The sequence below is a fragment of the Lissotriton vulgaris genome, chromosome 5, assembly GCF_964263255.1.
Source record: "Lissotriton vulgaris chromosome 5, aLisVul1.2, whole genome shotgun sequence".
In the NCBI taxonomy this organism is placed as follows: domain Eukaryota; kingdom Metazoa; phylum Chordata; class Amphibia; order Caudata; family Salamandridae; genus Lissotriton; species Lissotriton vulgaris.
Genome location: NC_141693.1, coordinates 1,473,163,506 through 1,473,185,988, shown reverse-complemented (window position 1 = coordinate 1,473,185,988; position 22,483 = coordinate 1,473,163,506). Strand labels below are relative to the sequence as shown.

The 22,483-nt window shown below is 48.7% G+C and overlaps 1 protein-coding gene across 1 annotated transcript in view; it reads left to right on the top strand.

Moving 5' to 3' along the window:
* CDK18 (cyclin dependent kinase 18) overlaps positions 1-22,483 on the top strand; it is a 644,959-nt gene that overhangs the window by 428,374 nt on the left and 194,102 nt on the right. Inside the window, exons 8-11 of the mRNA XM_086923438.1 lie at positions 438-500; positions 1,278-1,401; positions 1,492-1,612; positions 2,645-2,742. Of these exons, the coding sequence (XP_086779564.1) occupies positions 438-500; positions 1,278-1,401; positions 1,492-1,612; positions 2,645-2,742 (406 nt within the window). The remainder of the gene's footprint in view (positions 1-437; positions 501-1,277; positions 1,402-1,491; positions 1,613-2,644; positions 2,743-22,483) is intronic.

The following is a 22,483-nucleotide window of genomic DNA, read 5'->3' as shown; positions in this document are numbered from 1 at the left end:
TGCTAACTGCAGTAAGTAACGTCACGTGCCAGGTGGATGCTGCAAATGAAAGATGATGATTCTATAAGGAAATGGAACAGGCATGTCAAGGGAAAAGTAGCAATTTACTTTTAAACTAACTGCGTTTTAAATTGATATTCAAAGAGTATGAACAATTAAGATCCTTGGGTCAATGAAATCGAATTGTTAAAGGAAAGGTAAACATATGTTGTCAAGTCCAGTGTATCTATAAACATATTTGTACTCTTGTATGAACAACTATAAAACTGTAAAATGGAAGTGCTTTGTCCCAATAAGTATGTTGCTCTGAAACTCACTTAAATTAAGTTAGAGCTTTATAAAACCTCTTTAAATAATTTTAAAAAACAGGCGTTATGAGGCCATGTACCTGTGAGTCTTTTTCGGAATGGTCACAGCCATTTTCTCTCTCCTTCAAGGACAACGACCTGAAGCAATACCTGGATAACTGCGGCAATCTGATGTGTATGCACAACGTGAAGGTGAGCGGCCTGATGCAGGGTGCGGGGGCGGGCTCGAGGGTCCACGTTACAGGGTGAGCGGCGCCTGGTGGGGGTCATTGCCAATAAAGGACGGTGCTGTTACCCTCTCCAAAGAATGGCTTACTCCCTGTGTGTGTCTCCTTGCATCTCTTACTACTGATGATGGTAGGAGTCTGGGGTGCAGACAGAGTCCAGATGGCCTACAAGTTTGTGTCCCATGGCCTGTAAGGCCTCAGGTCCTTAAACCTATCAATCACCAAGAGAGGGAGTATTGCACCATGTCTCATACATGTCAGCGGCAGGAGGGAGTACTGTACCAGTATATCATGGTCTAAATATTGTCTGACAAAAATATCGTGTCCTAAAAATCGTTTTCAAAAATGTCACCCAACTGCACTTAACATTAGAAAAACTACCCCCAATGGGACAACTAGTTTGTAACAATGTTTTTGGAACGCAATGTTTATGTGAGACCATAATTTTGTCAGCAATATCCTGACATACATCTCTGGGAAAGACTTTCCTTGTTGTGTTACTGTTCATGGGTAATGAAGAGCATGGGTAAATGTAAATTTGGATTTTTTAGGTGTTTTAGCTAGGCGGGCTAAAAGTGATTCTATGGGCAATTGGATTAGAAACAGCATGCAGTGTTGTGGTTGCATGTTTGGCTTCATAGGCATCTGGTATGACTGCAGAACGGCAGATTGCTTGGCATCAATGCCGCATTCCTTTGGTGACTCAAGTCTAGAACTTGCTTCATCTCCTCCTGTGGTCTAGATCTTCATGTTCCAGCTTCTGCGTGGCCTTGCGTACTGCCACCGGCAGAAGATCCTCCACCGTGACCTCAAACCACAGAATCTACTCATTAACGAGAAGGGAGAGCTGAAGCTAGCAGACTTCGGTGAGTTTACGGAATAGTGGACACTTCTGTGTGGAGAACTATCCCATTGTGCCATGTGGTTAGAATACTTAATTCTATTTTCCTTTCTAGGTTTGGCTCGTGCCAAGTCTGTGCCTACAAAAACCTACTCCAATGAGGTGGTGACGCTCTGGTATCGGCCCCCGGATGTCCTACTTGGCTCTACTGAGTACTCCACACAGATTGATATGTGGTGAGTCGGAAAGGAAGAATATACTTTCTATTTTCTTAGGACCATTGATGTAAAGGAAGGGGGTGAAGAGTTCTTGGCTGTGGAATATTGAGGTAATATAATTTTTTAGTTCAGTAAGATTTTATTGAATAAGAGTGGAGGGGATAAAGATATGCGGTACACAGGTGGCAGATATTTTAGTTCAAGAACAAAGAAGGTGTAAGAGTCCTGAGGTTCAGAGAGATGTGAGGCAGAGCCTTGAGATGGCACCTTTCACCTTCACTTGAAGAAGCGAAAGGTGCAGAGGGGTGAAAATGCAAATGCTCTACAGTGCAAATTGTGAAGGCATAAAGTTCCAGGGTACGGACAATGTTATTTGGCGCTCTCAAATACAGAGAGCTGAGCTCGCAGCTACAGAGGAGCGAAGGGGCCAGAGCGCAGGCATTGATTGCAGAGAGCACATTAGCAAAGCGCGGGGCTACAAAGGGATGAGGGAGGCAAAGATCAGAATGCAGAGAGTTGAGGTTTGCAGAACTCTTTTTTCAGAGAAGGAATTGGTAGCAAGGCTTTGAAGTAGACATGGGTAACAATGTCAAAGCTCTGCGGTTCAAAAAGGGAGGAAGAGGACAGAACTGTGAAGGGAAACGACATGAGGCACAGAGCTCTAAGATAAAGTTTTTTTTAGGGCTGAAGTACAAAGATGTTTAGAGTTGAGTTAGGGGGGACAAAACGGTGAGGTATAAAAGTATTAAGTGCTGAAGGTTGAGGGTGTTAGAGCCCTGAGATGCAAAGAGGTGCAGTGGCAGATCTCTGAGGCGCAGAGAGGTCCAGGAACTAGTGTTATGAGGCAGCAACATCTTAAATGGTGGCAGTCCCCTGGGGTCCAAAGAGGTGCTAGTGACAGGGCGTGAGCTGTGCAGGTGGTGAACCAATGGGGAACAGAAGGGCATGGCCATTGGATGCTGGAAGGAAGGGGGTGAAGCGTTGAAACACGATCGTGATACTGCAAAAGGCTCCTGGCAGTTCCCTAACATTAGCTGCCTCTCATTGTAGGGGGGTCGGCTGCATCCTGTATGAAATGGCAACTGGCAGACCCATGTTTCCAGGCTCCACTGTGAAGGAAGAAGTGCACATCATCTTCAGACTTCTTGGTGAGTGCCTTTTCCTGCCCAAGGGGTGGAGCTTCAGGACTGCTCACTGGATTCACTCAGACCCCATTGTGTTGCGTGACTGCTGACTAAAATCTGAAGAGCACACCCTTGCCCCCATATGATGACTACCTCTGCAGCACATGGTGAATCTGATTCCAGAATGACCTCTTAAGCCTTTCCCAGCAGAATGTCCCGTGGAAATGCTGGCTTGTAATTAAGGTTCCCAGTTTTCCGTTTTTACTGATTTTTACAGTAAGATACAGACAGAAAACAATCTATTTTCCTGTCTATGTATTTTTAAAATATGGAAAAATACAGAAAATAGGTTTTGTTCTGCACGATTCTCGCCACTTTCAATCATGCATTCTATGTCAATTGCTGTGTGTGGACCTGCAGCGGAGTTAAAAGAAGATTTCCCATTGAAGCTCAAATAACTGCTGCAGTACAGTTGTTTACACAGTTCTTCAGTGCAAATCATTTAAGATGTATGTATTGGGCTGTAAATGGTCAAAACTCACTAGACATTCACACATGAGTTAACATTTGCTGGTTAAATGAAAGTGGAAATATACTCATTGCAGCTTCATTTTATACATTACAAAAAACACAGTTAATGGACAGAATGTAGAACAATGTCACACATTCACCCCCGTACAAGGATCTGGGCCTAAATCCATCGTTTTTTTGCACTCCACACCATCCTGGGTAGACACTGGCTATATGCAAATCAGCTCTGACCCTGTGCCTCATGGGAACAGTCCAGTCCGAACTACCAAGCCATGTCTTTCCCAGACCGTAATCAAGCATCCAAGGACCGGCTTCTGGCTATCAGCCTTCATCAGCCTGGATAGCTTGACTCCAGTGGTGTGGAGAGCCTGGGACTCACGTCTGAGTATACCCAGCACACTCAGGGTGAAAATTGCAAAAAACACAGTTGATGGACAGAATGTAGAACAATGTCACATATTCACCCCAGTACAAGGATCTGTGCCTAAATCCATCGTTTTTTGCACTCCACACCACCCTGGGTAGACACTGGCTATATGCAAATCAGCTCTGACCCTGTGCCTCATGGGAACAGTCCAGTCCGAACTACCAAGCCATGTCTTTCCCAGACCGGAATCAAGCATCCAAGGACCGGTTTCTGGCTATCAGCCTTCATCAGCCTGGATAGCTTGACTCCAGTGGTGTGGAGAGCCTGGGACTCACGTCTGAGTATACCCAGCACACTCAGGGTGAAAATTGCAAAAAACACAGTTGATGGACAGAATGTAGAACAATGTCACACATTCACCCCAGTACAAGGATCTGGGCCTAAATCCATAGTTTTTTTGCACTCCACACCACCCTGGGTAGACACTGGCTATATGCAAATCAGCTCTGACCCTGTGCCTCATGGGAACAGTCCAGTCCAAACTACCAAGCCATGTCTTTCCCAGACCGGAATCAAGCATCCAAGGACCGGTTTCTGGCTATCAGCCTTCATCAGCCTGGATAGCTTGACTCCAGTGGTGTGGAGAGCCTGGGACTCACGTCTGAGTATACCCAGCACACTCGGGGTGAAAATTGCAAAAAACACAGTTGATGGACAGAATGTAGAACAATGTCACACATTCACCCCAGTACAAGGATCTGGGCCTAAATCCATCGTTTTTTTGCACTCCACACCACCCTGGGTAGACACTGGCTATATGCAAATCAGCTCTGACCCTGTGCCTCATGGGAACAGTCCAGTCCGAACTACCAAGCCATGTCTTTCCCAGACCGGAATCAAGCATCCAAGGACCGGTTTCTGGCTATCAGCCTTCATCAGCCTGGATAGCTTGACTCCAGTGGTGTGGAGAGTCTGGGACTCACGTCTGAGTATACCCAGCACACTCGGGGTGAAAATTGCAAAAAACACAGTTGATGGACAGAATGTAGAACAATGTCACACATTCACCCCAGTACAAGGATCTGGGCCTAAATCCATCGTTTATTTGCACTCCACACCACCCTGGGTAGACACTGGCTATATGCAAATCAGCTCTGACCCTGTGCCTCATGGGAACAGTCCAGTCCGAACTACAAAGCCATGTCTTTCCCAGACCGGAATCAAGCATCCAAGGACTGGTTTCGGGCTATCAGCCTTGATCAGCCTGGATAGCTTGACTCCAGTGGTGTGTCGGATCAAGCCCTGATCTCTTGACTGGGTGAGAGTATTCTGCTTGATTCAGAAACTCTGTCCATCACCACCCCCTATTGTTTAATCATTTTATACATTAAGCATAAAACAAATATGGATAAATACAGATAGAATTAGCAAAAATATGAGATGGAAATGTGAAAAAAATATATCATAAAACCTGGAGCTCTTATGCAGATCTCAGATTGGTTAGTTCCTCACTGTCCACCAGGTGTTGTGTAAATCTTTATTTTTATTTATTGTTGTCTGATGCAGGCAAACTCCACCCAATTGGGTTGAGAGAGCTGTACAGAGCTGATGTAAGAGAACACCTGGCAAGGTCAAACAAGCGTTGCCTGACAGCATAGTACAATAGATTGCTTGTATTAGAAATGTCAATCAGGCGATTACAGAGGAATATTAAGCATGGCATATATAATAAATGGATAAGGCACGACATCTAAGCATGCAGTGGGAATGATGGTTGTGAACAAACAGAAACAAGTTTGGCATCATCCAGCATACATATTGAAATGATGTATAAAAGAGACTCAAATGATAAATCCAGGAGAGACTTTATTAAACAACCCCAACCATCGTGAAGCTGGGCAAACTGGCAAACATAGAATAGGCTGATGCCATAGTTCCACGCTAGAACATAGCGCGTGAAGAGAGGCTATGTCACACATATACAGATAGCGATAGCAGAAACAAATGGTAGCATATTGGCCAAGTAGTTGGTGAGCAACAGAAACAACAGAGGGATCAGTATGGTATGCTAAAGGTTAGGTAACCAGCACAGGAAGAGCGGGAGTTAAAGTGTGGCTGGTGGAATGGCAGAATAGTACAATCATTAGAATGTGGTCAGGGCCACTGGAATAATGTGATTGTGCAGCTGCAGCATAGTTATGGACCTGCTGCATTGGCCACATAATCCATCATCTGCTGCATGAACTAGAGATTTTAACAATAACATTTATTTTCTAGCTCAATCGGATCAAATGTTTATAAAAATGTGGTGATATGTTTGAGTGCTTTGAAAGGTCCTTCACAAAGGTTAACTGGTCATCGTTCAGTTGCCTATTTCTTTATTTGGCTGTTCAACTGATACTAATGAGGTGACATTTGTGCCCAGATAGTATTGCCATGTGCAAAAATGACAAAATATTGAGGTAATACTATAGAAGAAAATATGTCGACTTATGTTGTATAATTTACACGCTCTTGCTGCATAACTCAATCAACCTTGCCACATAATTCCAGTGGCTCTGCATGCTGAAGAAAAAACTTTGAAAAGCTTATTTTCCTGAAATGTGGAATGGAGAGTGAACTTCTGTCTTTGCAGCGAAGTGGAGTGAGATCCTATGGAGAAGGAGAGTTTCTGGGGGAGGCATTTAGGGTTTAGAAGTCAAGGGCTTGTAAAGTGAGGCTGGAAGTTCTAATTGTGCCTTGATACGCAGTAATTAAGGTAGACAAGTGCTGCGGTGAAGCATTACACTTTTTTAGCTTGAAGTACTGCTCAGAAAGGGGCTGTTTTTTTGGTAGACTAGAGAGAAGGGAGAGCCATAGTTGAGGCGAGAGATTACCATAGCCTCTGCCTCCACTGCCAGCTTTTAGATACTGGAAGGAGAGAATGCGCTTGAATTTCCTAAATTTGTGCAGGTGGATCCTGGGCGGCTTACCCATGGTATACATGTCACTTATAAGGTGGCCAATTTTCGGTGATACTTCCATTATTAGAGATTCAGGCCAAAGAGGGCCGGCCAGTAGCTGGGTCAGCTTTGGCTTTTAGGAGAAGAAATTCAATCATCAGTCAGCACATTGCATTTGAAGTACCTTTGAGGATGCTCCTAATCAAGGAGTTAACCTCTCCCCTGCTGGTGACGGAACCACTCCGTCATCAGCCGCGGTCGCGCTGTGCTGATGACGGAGCGATTCCGTCACGGCACGCCTGCGCGGCGCGGATTCCGCGCCTGTGCTAAGAGTTCTATTGAGCGGGAGGGGCTGTGACGGAACCGCTCCGTCATGAGCACAGCGCAACCGCGGATGGTGACGGAGCGGTTCCGTCACCAGCATGGGCGCGCTGCGCGGCCCCCCCCGCCCCCTTAGCACTGCGACGGAATAGCCGCCGCAGTGAAGGGGTTAAATTTGAAGATAGATTTAGATAGACCCAGATGTCATCTGCGTATTGTTGAAAAGGGACTAGAGGCTGTGGTGCCCTTTCTCCTTCATGTTAGCCTTCCCTAGCAGACCTGCTAACCACGAGTGTCACTACTCTTCCTTGTCCTTTAGGTGGTACAATAGGATTGCTCACTGTTATGCTTGAAATGTGGACCACCACACAGTGAGGAAACTATGAGGGGTGTTTCACTGCAAGTACCCCGTGAATGTAATGAAAGTGGTCACCGCTGTGACGTAGCGGCCAAAGATAATAAAAGGGGCCAGGACAGGACCTCATGATCTTCGGCTGGCCAGTGCATAACTATACGGGGAACACGTCATTCATTTACACGAGCCCATACATACAACAAAATTGGCAACAATTGGGTACTTGCCTACCCATGTGCAAGACCACTGATTCATTGTCAGTGAAGTTGCTCTGTCTCCATTCTCTTGCTCCACTTTTTCTCTCTTTTTTACTCGTTTTTTCCATCACTTCTATCTCCCCCTTCACTCTCCTTCTGGGTCTTAACCTTCATTTTCTGTCATTTTCCCCTCATTTTAAGCTACCCCCTTTACTCTCCTGCGTCTTTCCTCCATTTTTCACTTGTTTTTTACCCTCGTCTCAATCTCCCACTTTCACTCTCCTGTGTCCTCTTTCCTCCACTCTTTCTTACACTTTGTCTGCCTTATTTGCACTTTTCTCTCTCTTTTTGCCTTTTTCCTCTTGCCTTTTTTAGCCCGTTTTCCCCTGCTGCTGCTTCCCCCGTGGCCCCTGCCCCCAGCACGAGCAGGGCGACCGGCCCAATCTAACTCCCCTCTCCGCTCCCGCCGCCCAACTGTCCTGCCCTCCCCGACCCCTGCTTAATGGCATCCAGGGCGCCAAAGGCAAGCCCGTCTGCGCCCAGCCCAATCCAGCTCCCCTCCCCGCTCCCGCCTCCCAACTGTCCAGCCCTCCCCAACCCCTACTTAATGGCTGCTGGGGTGGCAAATGCAAGCCCATCTGCGCCCGTCCGTGACCCGACTGTGACCAGCGCCAGGAACCCTGGATCTCTGCACTGCCACCACTCCGACCCAGCGGCACTCCACTCTCTCAACCCAGGCCGCAACAACAACTGCAAGCTAGCATCACCAGCCGACACCCATGGACCCTTCAGCTGTCACCACTGCCGACACACCTGCAGCACTGCCAAGACCACTGACACAGCACAATCCGCCGCAAGAACACAACTGAACCGAAGACCCAATGCATCCTCCTCAACGTCGGATCCCTCCACAAACAGGCCACCGAAATCTGGGACCTCCTCGACAGCACTACCCCGGACGTAGCATTCTTTACCGAAACCTGGACCAACACCACCTCGGGACCGGACATCAAGATACAAGATCTCCAGGAAGGACCACTTCACCCGCCCTGGAGGAGGAATCACCATCATCCGCAAATCCACCATCCGCCTGAGCATACTCCCCGACGAGCCCACAGACCTGATGGAACATCTTCACTTCAAGATACTGGCCAGCCCTACCTCCACCCTCTGTGGAACCCTCATCTACTGACCCCCTGGACCCCGTGGACTTTTTGCCAACTCCATCACAGACATCATCTCCCGCATGCCATTGCGTCCACCAACCACACCCTACTGGAAGACCTCAACTTCCACCTCGACAAACAACTGGACCCCAGCACCACATCCCTCCTGGACAACCTCCACAACATTGGACTCCGCCAGATCGAGGCTCGAACCAACGCACTCAGCAGGACACACCCTCGACCCCATCTTCAGAACAGGAAACTTCAGCCACACCACCCAACTCCTATGGACTGACCATCGATGTGTCCACTTCACCTTCAGAACACCCACCATCCACAGACACCAACACCTGTTCCTACGAAGAAACTGGACCAGAATCACTGACGACCAGCTAACATCATCACTCAGCAACTCCACCCCAACCATCGCGGAAAACGCTGACGCCAACACCGCAGCCCAAACCCCGCACAGATGGATCTCCGACAGTGCCAACACCATAACCCCCGTCAAGAAAAACAACCCGCGCCAAGAAAGCTAGATGGTTTACCACCGAACTTCGAGAGTCCAGACGCACTTGCCGCCGCCTCGAAAAGGCCTGGTGGAACACCAAATCCACAGAAGCCCACAACAACTTCAGATCCGCTTTCAACGCCCACTACCAACTCATCAGAAAAACGAGGAAAAAAGCAATTGAAGACAGAATCTCCACCCATGCACACAACAGCAAAGAACTCTTCAAAATCATCAAGGAGTTCGCCTAACCCAACAGTGAGTCCACTGACATCCCTCCCTCACAAGACCTCTGCGACAAACTCAGCACCTTTTTCCACCACAAAATCAAGAGCATCTACGACAACTTCGATGAAGACAACCAACACACTAAACCTTCACCAACCACCCCGGCACCCTGAAGCCAACAATTGACGACTGGACAGCCCTCACCACGGAAGACACACTGAAGACGATGAAGTGAATCCACTCCGGGGCCCCCACAGACCTCTGCCCCCTCCACATTTTCCACAGAGCCACCAACACCATCACACCCGCATGGGTGCCACAACATCAACCGCTTCCTGGCAACCGCCTCGTTCCCTGACAACTGGAAACACACTGAGATCAACCCCCTCCTGAAGAAACCCTCGGCGGACCCCACTGACCTTAAAAACAACAGACCCATCTCCCTGCTCCCGTTCCCAGCGAAAGTAATCGAGAAAGCTATCAACAGCCAACTCGCAAAGTTATTCAAAGAGCACAACAACCCCGACTCCTCCCAATCCGGCTTCAGAAAAAACCACAGTACGGAAACCGCCATCCTTGCCGCAACAGACGACATCCATACCTTACTGGACAAAGGAGAAACAGCAGCCCATATCCTCCGCAACCTCTCAGAGGCGTTCAACACAGTCTCTCACCGCACCCTAATACGCAGACTCCATGACGCAGGGATCCAAGACAAGGCCCTTTACTGGATCCGCTCCTTCCTCTCTGGCAGAACGCAGCGGGTCAGACTCCCCTCTTTCCTCTCAGAACCTACAACTACCACCTGCGGAGTCCACCAGGGGTCCTCCTTCAGCCCTACGCTATTCAACGGTTACATGGCTCCGCTCACCCCCATCGTCAGAACCTACGGACTCAACATTGTGTCATACGCAGATGACGCCCAACTCATCCTCTCCCTATCCAACGAACCCAACACCACCAGAACAACTTTCGAAAAGGTATGGAAGCCATCACCAAATGGATGAAAAACAGCTGCCTACAACTAAACACAAACAAAACGGAAGTACTCATCATAGGCCCAAACCCAGATGCCTGGAATGACACCTGGTGGCCCCCCGCCCTCAGAAGCCCGCCCACCCCCAACGGACCACGCACACAACCTGGGAATCATCCTGGACTCAGAGCTCAAAATGGACCGCCAGATCAACTTGGTCTCGTCCTCCTGCTTCCACACCCTCTGCCTCCTAAGTAAGACCTTCAAATGGATCCCCCTCAAACACAGAAAGACCGTCACTCACGCCCTGGTCACCAGCAGGCTCGACTACGGAAACGCACTCAATGCCGGAATAAACAAAAACCTCACCTGCAAGCTACAGAACATCCATAATGCCGCTGAAAGACTGGTCCCCAACCTGCCAAGCCACTGCCACATCTCCCAGCACCTGTGCACACTCCACTGGCTCCCCATCTAAGCTAGAGTCACCTTCAAGATGCTAACCCACTCTCACAAGGCACTCCACGACACCAGACCAGCATACCTGAACAGCTGACTCAAATTCCACACACCCCAAAGGACCCTACAATCAGCCCAGCTCTCCTACGCCGTGGTCCCCCGCACCAGAAAGACCAGAACGGGAGGCCGCTCCTTCTCCTTCCGCGTGGCCAGTGCCTGGAACGACCTTCCGCTCCACCTCAGACAGATAACATTGCTCCCCATTTTCGCAAGAAACCTCAAAACCTGGCTCTTCGACAGACCCCCTTCTTCTGGACTGGAACCTGCGAAAGCCCTCCTCACACCACCAGTGTCTTGAGACCCTTACGGGTGAGTAGTCGCGCTTAACAAACACCTGATTTGGTTTGATGTTTTGTGATCTTGCTCTTCCGTGCCTTGCCTGCTATGTTCCCGCTGATGGCCAGTGGGGTATTTTTACTGCTGCTCCGACAGCGTTGATACGGCCCATTCTGGATGCTGAGCTCTTTTCCTGCTGCTCCGATGCTGTTGTTACGCCTGTTCCAGCTGCTCCGCTCAGTGATGTAGCAAGGTCAGGTGGTACCCGGTGTGGAAAATTTCTTGTCTCCGCGGCTTGACAAAATGGCAAAAATATGTGTTTAAAACACATATTTTTGCCATTTTGTCACCCCCCTCAGTGATTACATCCGGGGCGGCCCACACCCACTGCACCCCCCTTCTTACGCCACAGGCTCTGCTGCCTATGCTGGCCCATGGCGCAGCCTGTCCTGCCAAGTGCGTGCCTGATCCTGTTCACAACTTCTCACCGCATGTTGCACCATGGCGTGCACGTGCGTACCTTTGTTGACATGCTGAGTGGAGCTGTGTTCCTCAGTTCTGCTCCCCTGGTCTCCTATCAGCCGCAGCATCTGTGAGGCTGTGCCCCTTACCAAATTATTGCATGCACCAGGGGCCAGGCAATGGTCCCCTGCCCCTGCTGGTGTCCCACTCTTGCAGTTCCTGGTAAAGCACGTTCGCTACTTCCTTGGTTCATCTATGCTTGGGGGCCATGTTCCATGTGGGACATATTTCTAGACCAGCCCCTTTGATTGCCATCCAGCTGGCTGGTGAGTCATGCACAACTGCTCTTGTAGCACCCTTCGTATGCTCGCTCTTCGGGCAAACCTGCCAAGCACATGTGATACTGGGCCCCACCTCCTTATGCAAGTCAGCGTTTGTCGAAAATCCAGCGCTCCTGGGATATGTGCATTGTGCTATAGAACCGTACTACTGGGTGCCTGGCACCAGCTCCTGCCTTCCCACAACTGATTCCTCTCCACTTCCTCATCCGTGATCGAGGGTGGTCTCCACCAAAGGTCTGTTGTTTAGCCCTGGCACTGCCTACGTCAACCTGCTGTTGCCATCATCATGTCCCCGGTACCTGCCTTGGAACCATTTGTGGTGGATGGGCCTCCATCCGCTCAGGCAGTGAGACGGAAAGACTGGGTCAAGAGACTAGAGACCTATTTTTTTGGCTGTCTGCCTGGAAAATGACCGATGACATCCTATGCTCCTATATTTGGGAGGGGAGGTCATCCACAAATGACTGGGTCTGTTGATGATGCTGGCCCTAATGCAGACATCCTCTCAAGAGGATAATAAGCACCCTGGGATGATAACCCCGCTCGGATGCTGGGTGGGGGTGGGGAAGGACAGCTCAAGTATGCACTTTGATCCAGAGGCCCGTGAGACACAAAAACGGCCTGGAACAAGGGCCTGAGAGATACAACCTCCGGCCACGTCCAGTGAAGCCTTCCGGTCTGAAAGACTTTGTGGGGAAATGATTTAAATGTGCAGACACTCTGTTCCAGCAAACGTTGTGTAGTTGCACAAGATCTCCCTCTCTCCTCCCTCTCTCTTTCGTTGTTCCCTCATCTCTCCAAGTTGTTTCATGATGACATGCCGTGTGCCAATCTCACTGTGCACCATCCTAGTTTTATTGCAATGTTTTATGTTTGGTATTCTTGTGCTCTGGGTAAAGGAGGAATGTTATGTTTGAAATGTGGACCACCACAGGGTGAGGAAACTATGAGGGGTGTTTCACTACACGGACCCGGTGAATATATTGAAATTGTCACAGCCGTGACGTAGCGGGCCTCGGCCAAAGATAAGAGATTAGAAAACGGTAGGGCGGGACTGGTAAGTGAAATGAGCACTTGAGCTGCCCTTCCTCCTTTGCCCACTAGATGGCACTGCTGCAATGCTGGCAAGGTGCTGGCAAGGAGTGCCTTTAGTCTTTAATGAGAATGATGGTAAACTTTACCATCATTCTCATTAAAGGCAATGACAGCATGTGCCAGCTGCTGTGTGTCCGGGCACAGATCCGGCTGCTGGCACTCCCACTGCCCTTCTCGTACCTGCCTCCGTGTGCATTCAGGGCGTGACTGTATAAACTACACTTCGCAGCAGCACGATAAATGTTTCCCAGAAAGCAGAGAGCAGATTTTACGCCTTAATGACTTGGAAGAAACCGTGACATTTTTGGGACGGCCTTTGGAGTAACATATTTACTACACGAAAACAATGGATCCATCCCTGTGCTGTGACCGAGGGACCCAAGACATAATGTATTTGTACATAAATACTTTAATCAAGTGGGAAGATTTGAGGCTTTTCTGCCTTGTAATTTCCAATCCTGTAAAACTGTTGTCTGGCTTTGGATGGCTGCGAATCCTCCTAAACGTAATTCTAAGAAAAACATAGGTTTTGTTGATGGTTCTGATCAACACTTCAACTCTAGTCAACCCTGGGGTTTATTTTGAGCCTGGCAGGCAGGCAGTAGGTATTCTTATGCCTTGAGATGAGATAGCGCCACAGAAGCTCCTTTCAAGGCACTTTATGTTCACTAGCGGACGCTGAGCAAACTTTCCTGTTTTTTTTTGTTTGTTGTAAACTCCCAAAGTGATAGTTTGTTTTCGTATGATAAATTCGAAAGGTCTTGACATTCTGGGCGCCTTCTCTAATGTGTGGGGCACATTTATTTTCTATTGAGTACTGTCAGGTGTTTCCATGGCACAAGTAATATAAAAGAAGTGGGGATGGCTCAATGGTTAGAGCGGCAGACCCTGATGCAGAGGTCTAGCCCGGGGCCAGGGTTCAATTCCCCGCCTCGGTGGGACTTGGGCTCAAAATTCCACGGACCTGATAATTCTCGCCTCGGTGCCTATTCCAATCATGGAGTCCCACTCTGCAACTCTGGGCAATAGCTTGCTTAATCTCCACAACGGCCCCCACAACGCTAAGGATGCCTTGCCTTCACCCTGGGGGTGTCCAGGAGTGGACGCCTCACAGGGAAAGCCAGGACGGGTTCCACAGCGGTATTCGTGCAAGCGCCTTGAGACCCTTGCGGGTGAGTAGTGCTCTATACAAGTATCAATTTACACCCTGTGAAAAAATTGGGGGGGGACGCTGTGTACCTGCGTGCACTCCCCTCTAACTTCATCTGCTAGAAAAGGGCTGCTTTTATTTCCTGTGCAAGTCCTAGCATTAGGGGGAAACTGTAGTGCTTTACAAAGGTAATGTTATATATTGGCTTTGCAAAGTGGGGGTTGGGTGGAGGGCCTGGCCACTGCCGCAGGCGGGCAACCTTAACTACGCAGGGCCTTTGATCACATGCAGCAAGGTCAGTTGCAGGGCTTGGCCAACCCTGTCATGGGTACCCAAACCCCTGCTACAGCAGCGGACGGGCACAGGACCTGGCCTGAGTCCAATACTGCATTCATTTTAGTGTTTGGCTTTGCTTGTGGTTTTTTTAAAATTTATGCTGCAGGAAATTTGAGAGTCAGAAGCAACTTGCACATCAGGCACAAAATGGCTCTTGAATCCAGCACATAAAGTTTACACTCGCAAGTCCACAAGGCAAGTCCACAAGGGGTCTAGTGACATTTACAAACCACTCGATCTTTGGCATTCAGGTTTATGATGTCACCCGAACCCAAGAGTGGCAATACTGGACCAGATTACACAATTACTCATTGTACATCAAGCGATTGATTAATTAACATTTTGAAAAATAAACATACATAAAAAAATTCCATGGCATAAACCATACATGAAGATGCCCCAGTGTGTTTGTTATATGTTGTTTACTACCATTGCTGAGGAAGGTTAATCATGAACCACTTGAGGCCCCTCCCCACAAGCAACATTAGTAATAACCAGCATAGTAGCATATTACACTATGGAGTATATTTACAAGGGGATAGCGCCAACAGACCATCAATTTTAGCGAAGTTCTGACAATGCTAAGCTCCTCTCTCTGTTTGCAAAGTGGTGTTACGCCACTTTTTGTGGCTTAACGCCACCTTTCAAATACAGCCCCTTTACATGCATCACTTAGCATGGAAGGGACGTGCAGTGGGTGTTGCTGTGGGCGTTCCACCTCAACATTCATTACTTTTTGATGCTCCCCCAGATTTACAAGGCTGTGTAAATCTGAGCCAGCGCTAAACGAATGCCATGCAGGAGCAGGTGTTAGAATGGCGAAATGGGGAGGAATACTTTTATTTTTCCTTTTTTTTGCTTTTTCTATTTGTGTGCTGCATTGGGCAGCACACATAGAAAGAGCAAACCCCATTCATTATTGTTTATGTGCAGGAAGTGCTACCTTCCTGCACATAAACAATCATTAAATAATGACTATTTGCTACTTCTATGTGTGCTGCATTCTGCAGCACATATAGAAGTAAAACATCACTGTTATGTAGAACGCCTTCCTGCACATAAACAATAATTCCCTGCAACACAGGCACCCTTGCCTCATGATGCACTGCTGGCTGGGGGATGATGCCCTTGGTTACCGAGTGTCCTTAGGGGCCAAAAAGACCGCCTGTTGCCTCTAGTAAGCCCCACACAGTAGGATTCCTGAGAGGTGGTCAGAGGTCACGCCCCCTTTCTCCACCACTCTGCAAACACACCTCTTGGCGCACTGCTGGTGGGGGATGAGGTCCCCTTCTCTCCTGAGGGCCTCAGGGCAAAACTGGACCGTTTTGTGGCCTTCAATAACATTGACCACATTACCTTTACAACGCCTTTGTCCCCTTGGAATCAGCGACCCTGTGTGAGATGTTTCTTGCTTTTTTATTTTTTATTTTTATGTTTTTAGCATAATCGACATAAAGTAAAGGCACAATGAAATAGTTCATACAGTATTAGTAAAGCTTAGTAGTAACGTAACATTGTTTTATTTATCCTGTGTGTTACTGTGCTCTTGTAACAGATGTAATTTGTAACTTGTAACTCAAAGATCCTCATGTAAAGCGCTCTGATATCTCCGGGTCTAGCTAACGCTACATAAAACTCATCAAATAAATAAATGAATATCCAATCCAACTGCAAAATACATGTGATAATGGTAAGGATTGCCAAATTACATGCAATAATAATTGTACAATAAAATATCTTAAACAGTGAAAAAGTATACAAAGTTGATCAGTGGCAGCAAGTGACTGATTCAATATTTCATGAATGACGAGGAACCCCACCCATACTCCCGATTAGAGGACGGGCGGGAAGGGCAGAATACAGGAGGATGGCAAACAGATCAAAGGGAGGAAAAGGGGAGTGAGGAATGGTCTTAGTAAACTCCAATTCGCCATCACTGCCACACAAAGACACACTCAGATATACACACCTATCCATATTTAGCTTTCAAACTAGCACTCTAACCCTTCACAGGGGATGCCTCTGCATCTGGATTCTGGGAGGCAGTGGGAGAACCATCCGCTGGGAGATCTACCTCTGCCATACTGTCTAACATGCCCTTCCAGTTATCCAAATCTCATTCAGCATGATAGTTGGTATGTACTGGTCACAGCGTCTCTCTTTTGACATGCCTCATTCATGCATATCCTCCATCCATTTCCTAACTGTCGATGCAGTGGGTTGCATCCAAACCCAAATGGCCACCCATCATTTAGCAAGCACCAGTCCCAAGGAAGCTAACCAATGTTTCATCTTAGCCCCATGCTTAGGTGTTGAGAGTACCCCAAATAGGCAGTGGCCAACAGAGGCTTCCTCAGGCACACATGTGACTTCCCGCAGAACCCATAGGACCTCTCCACAAAACTCTTGTAACTTGCTACAGTCCCATGTCATATGGAGAAAGGACGCTGGAGCAGACCCATACCTAGGACAAACATCAGATCGATCTCCATTGAATCTATGCAAATGCCGTGGGGCCATATAGGCTGGGTGCAAGTAGTAAAACTGGGTAAGCTTGAACCTCACATTACTAGCCACCTCCTTGTCCTGAGCAAATGCCTTCTTCCAGGAATTCTCTGAAAGCCGCATGGGCCAATCAACAGCCTATCTATCCTGGACTCCTGCCATGTCAATTTGGCGAACTCCCTTCAGAGCCTTGTAGATATGAGAGATTAAACCCAGAGCTGACTCAGGGTCTAATAGTTTCTGCAAAATCTGGTATTCCACCGGCTCAGCCGGAAAGTCTGTCCAAATGTCACTGAATATGGGGGACACCTTGGTGCATTGCAAAAAGTTGCCTTGGTGAAGGCAAAATATATCATGTGCCTCCCCATTCATAAGGAAATTGACATTTACCTAGTGGTCGCCTGCTTTTTTGCAGCCCCGTTCAAACCATTGCGACATTTCCATCATGGACTGGATAGCTCGAACGGGTTTTAGTCAGTGGAGGGGCAGCAGCCTAGCATAGGGTGCTCAACGTAACACCTGTGCCACTATTTGCTCCCAAGCCACTGCCACCTGTCTGACAATAAAGGGATAGTCACCTGGAATACCAGACCCCAGCATGAGGCAATATGGAAGATCTGCATTAGCCTCCCATGTCCCCAGAAGGTTATTTTCCTCATTAAGGCCATTTGCGCACACGGTGCTACGTACTGCAAGAGGCCCACAAAGTAATATAATTGTAGATCCAGTAGCCCTTGACCCCCAGCTCAGCATCTAATTTCAGGATATCCAATGTAACTCTGCTCCATTTACCAGACCACACAATGGACACCAGGAGACAAATCAATTTAGTGAATATGGATTTTGGAACGTTGCACATGGCATTCTGGAGAGCAGACAAACAGTGGGGCAATATAACCATTTTATTCAGTGCAACTCTGACCATCACTGACGCAGGCAGGCAAACTCAAAAGCATATAGATTTCTACAGGCCTTCGAGGACTCTACCCATATTGAGGTGGTAACGGACCTCTGAGGTGCTTGCCACATGAATCCCTAGATACCTGAAGCACTTCCTTTCCTATCGAAGCTCAGTCACTGGGAGTTCAACAGGTTGTGACATCCTAGTGTGGCTAGGGGGAACAGTATTGTCTTCTTGTTGAACCAAATGCCAAACACTACACCAAATTCAGACATGATCCCCAGCAACACCCCCAACTGACTGCTCTGGGCGTTGGGCGTGTGACATAAACGAGTGCGCTGTCTGTATAAAGCGAGACCACATGGGTAAAGCCTCCCAACTCAATACCCCCTTGGTCATGTTGCTGCAAAGTTGAATCACCAGCTGCTCCATTGCTAAATCGAAGAGGAACAGCGACAGGGGGCAACCCTGTCTCACACCCCTCGCAATACGGAAGCACTCTGACACCACATGTCTAGTATAGACATGTGCAACTGGTGCAGCATAGAGTAACCTCACCCAGGACATACCAACAAGATCCAGACCCATTCTACAGAGAAACTCCCAAAGATATTCCCAATTGAGAGTATCAAACCCCTCCTCTGTGTCTAAAGTGATCAGCACCGCCTCCAACTCCTCATCAGTGACAGAATGCAACACATGGGACAAACTCCTTAAATTAATCAGGGACAGTATTCCCAGCATAAAGCCGCACTGATCAATGTACACTAAGCACGTAATCTGGTCGCCAGGGTTTAGTGAGTATTTTAATATAGAGCCCTAACATAGACAGGGGTCTGCTTCTTGCATGGTTTGTGGTATCATCCCCCAACCTGGTTGCTCCTGAGGTGTTTCCTGTAAGTGGATATGAGTAACTCTGAATTTGTCTGATAGTATTCCACCAGGAGCCCATTTATGCCCTGTGACTTGCGGCGTGCCATCTCCCGAATTACCTCTCACAATTCCTCTACAAGGATCTCCCACTGCAGACCCTCCACCTGCTCCACTGTAAGTCGAGGGAACGTCGGGTGATCCAAGAAACTAAAGACCTCCACTAGTCAGCTATCCCCCATTTCACTATTAACAGTCACCAGGTGATCCTGCAGGAGGAGACTGATTCCTGCCTGGGACCCAGCAACAGTTCCATGATTACGCTCCAGCAAAAGAATCATTGGGCGCAGGCGTTCCCTTATATGTAGCAACGCAAGAAGGTGTCCCCACTTGCCACCCTCCCGAGGAAGTAGTTGGCGATAGTCGGTCCAACTTATCCCAGGTCTCTCCAGCAGCAGAGCCAAACACAAATTCAGGTCTCTCCCAGATCCAGGTTTCCTTCACCATTCCCCGGTACTCTTGTCAGAGTTGGAGGCCGTCACTGCCTCTGCCAGTGCCATCGCTGCCTCCCTTTTCCGATCTCTGCTGCTCTGTGTCCAATGTGCCATCCTGTCTGACTCTCACTTTAGAGGAGGATCTAGAGGCTCCACCACCTCGTTGCCTAGGCATCCCTGCTGGCTATGAGTGGCGGGATTTCCCTATCTAGTTGCTGGAGACACAGGGAGTTGAGGCCGGGACCCGACCATCACCACGGGCCTCCGGCCATTCCCACACTGCCAAAGAAATGTGATTGGCCATTGTGAATCACCGTCAGTTTTGCTGGGTAGAGGAGCATATAATGAAGTTCCATAGCCTTCAACTTCTGTTTGACCCCCCACCCCAAATGTGGGCCACAAGTTCTGAACTTGCCTTGTAAAATCAGGGAAAATGTGAATCACAAGGTTTTTGAATCAGGGGTCCCCAGCTTGCTGGATCACACGCAAGACTGCATCTCTATCCCTATAAGTAAGCACTTTCGCTATCACAAGTGAGGGGGTGCACCAACAGGCAGCCTTGGTGCCATGGCTGGGGGGGGGAGAAGATCACAGTCACGGGGCCCCCCTTGAGTCAGGAATCACAGCACTTACAGCTTTAGCTGCTCTACACAGCCCCCGTTGGCAGTGTGTGTCCTCAAATGCCTCAACTATCTCGGCTCCTGGGCCTACTTTTAGAACATTGCCAAAGCCTCTGCTGGGGAACGGCACTCCCTTCTCTCTGCCAGCACCGCTGGGCCAAGGTTGACCACGCCTCCCAATTTAGATGCTGAGTGGTTGCTCCCGTCAATGGCGCTTCTTGTCACCTTCTCGGCTCTCTGGATTAACTTTTCAGGGTCCCGCTGACTCTGGCACTGCGCAGGCTGGTACATGCACAGCAGCAACAAATCGAAACAGCCGGCCTGTCTAGGGTGTCCAGGCCGCAATACCGACCCTAAGCGCCGCCACCTGGTTGTGTCCTCTCACAGAGGTGTGGGGGATGCCATTAGCACTTTTTCTGCCCCCAATCGACTCTGCCTCAGTAACTGTAGTTATGGCGGTCCCGGAGTGGCGGAATGAGTAATTTCTTGATACGGACACCAAAGGATTTTCATGGGCCAGAATGGGAGCTCAGTAAGCCACTTCTTAGTGGCCACCGTCCCAGGCAATGTCCCCCCATTTGTTGCTTTTTAGGTCTCGGACTAGCGGAGTCCGAGATTTTATGTTTTGGCAGTATGGGAGCTTGAACCCGCCCCTCTTCTCCATTGGCTGGCCTCGTAAATGCTGGCCAGCCATTGGAGGAGAGGGGCGCCACTCGGTTCAAGCCCCGTCTTTTTGCGATCCGGGGGCGTGTTTTTTGCAGTTTTTAAGCCGTGACCTCATCAGTCACTCAACTGCTAAATACACGCCCCCGAATCGCAAAAATGGCGGCGCTTTTGTTCTGCATTTTCCCCCCGACCGCCGCCGGAATAAGTCAAGTCGGGAGCACGTCTGTTGGGAGGTATGATTCAGTGCAGCCCTGCCTACCCTCCACACAACACCACTTCAAGGACACCAATGACACCCTCTGTGCGCCTCGCATCTTTGGCCCGTACAAGCGTACCAGCCCCCTCTGTGCGCCTCGCACCTTTGGCCCGTAAAAGCGTACCAGTCCCCTCTGTGCGCCTCGCACCTTTGGCCTGTACAAGCGTACCAGCCCCCTCTGTGTGCCTCGCACCTTTGGCCCGTAAAAGCGTACCAGTCCCCTCTGTGCCCCTCGCACCTGCCTGCCAAGGACGCCCGCACTCTGTGTGTGCAAAGTGCCCCGAGTACGCTGGAGGCGTACTAACAAACTGCATTGCCTGGAAGTGGGTGGAGGTTCGCTACTTACACCTGAGCGTACCATTTGCCCCCGTACGCCTGAAGCATACCATTTTGCCCGCACCTTGTCCCCGAGGCCGCGCCGCACCCGAGAGCCACACTATACTTAAGTACAGGCCACCCCGTGCCGCTGCCGCCTCTAGGGGAATCTGCCTGCCAGAGAGGATGTCTGCCCCAAGCCGGACCGGCTCGCCAAGACCAGCGTCCCGAGTCCGTCCTGCACCCCGGGTGTGCCGCACATCAACAAGTACTGGGCATCCCTTCCAAGGCCAGAGCTGTACTGTACCCCATTGGGGCGCCCTTCAATCCTTCTGCACATTTGGGGGAAGTTAAAGTATTGAAAAAGCATTGAAGAAGGAACTTAAAGTATTTTACAAGAAATAATGCGGCCAAAGAGAACGACTTCTAACAAGAATGCCTCTGCTTTAAATCCCTCAATAGCTACTCAGCCTCTCATCCTTACATTGGTAAAAGAAATAAGTATCACCGATTTGGACTCGACACTAGCCTTAGTGCAGAGCGCACCGGAAGTGCATCAATCCGTACGGTACAGGCATATCCCATTTTTTGAGAGCACGTGAGGCACTCATTTTATTGGCTATACCAGGTAAAGTAACATTACAAATCTTATGCAGACAGTCCAAAAGATGATCGATGCCAGAAGAAAATGTGCAGGCTGCTGTGCCCCTGCACAGGACCCTGAGCAGTCACTTTCAGCACAGAGCTGCCAGCATGTGGTGAACGTCTGCGAAGACACCTACAACTCCCTCCATCTCAGGGGTGGCGGCCCAGCCTTGGTGCATGTGTGGCATTGGTGTTGACCTCTTCCAGCCGTATGTGCTAATTAACAATAGTTAAAATACTATTCATTTGTTCGCGTCAATTAGGCACTTCAGCAGAGCTCTCAAGTTGTCTTCAGTCAAGTCTGAGGAGTTCTGTCAATTTTATTTTAATTTTGCTCACATCACATTGTTTCCTGCTGCCTACCTTCATGTACTTAAACAGGGAACGTACAGCAATTGGCACTTTACCATAACTCTAAGAAATGTATGTTACAAAGCCAAGACTGAATGATCCTCTCATGGAAAGAGTGTAACAACGTGATAGCTCTGCACCAGTATTACAACCGTGAAAAATGATTAAGATAGAAACATCATCATTTTGTTCTCAAACTGACAACAGTACACTGCAGATCTCTAACCCAATCAGATCATGTTGAACTACTCCACTTAGGAAATAAAATATGACGCCGAAGGGTACTCTTTTTAAATTATTAGATAACTGTGATCTTACATGCCACTTTGGCTAGTGCACTGGCTAAATTAATCACTGCCAGAAACGGGC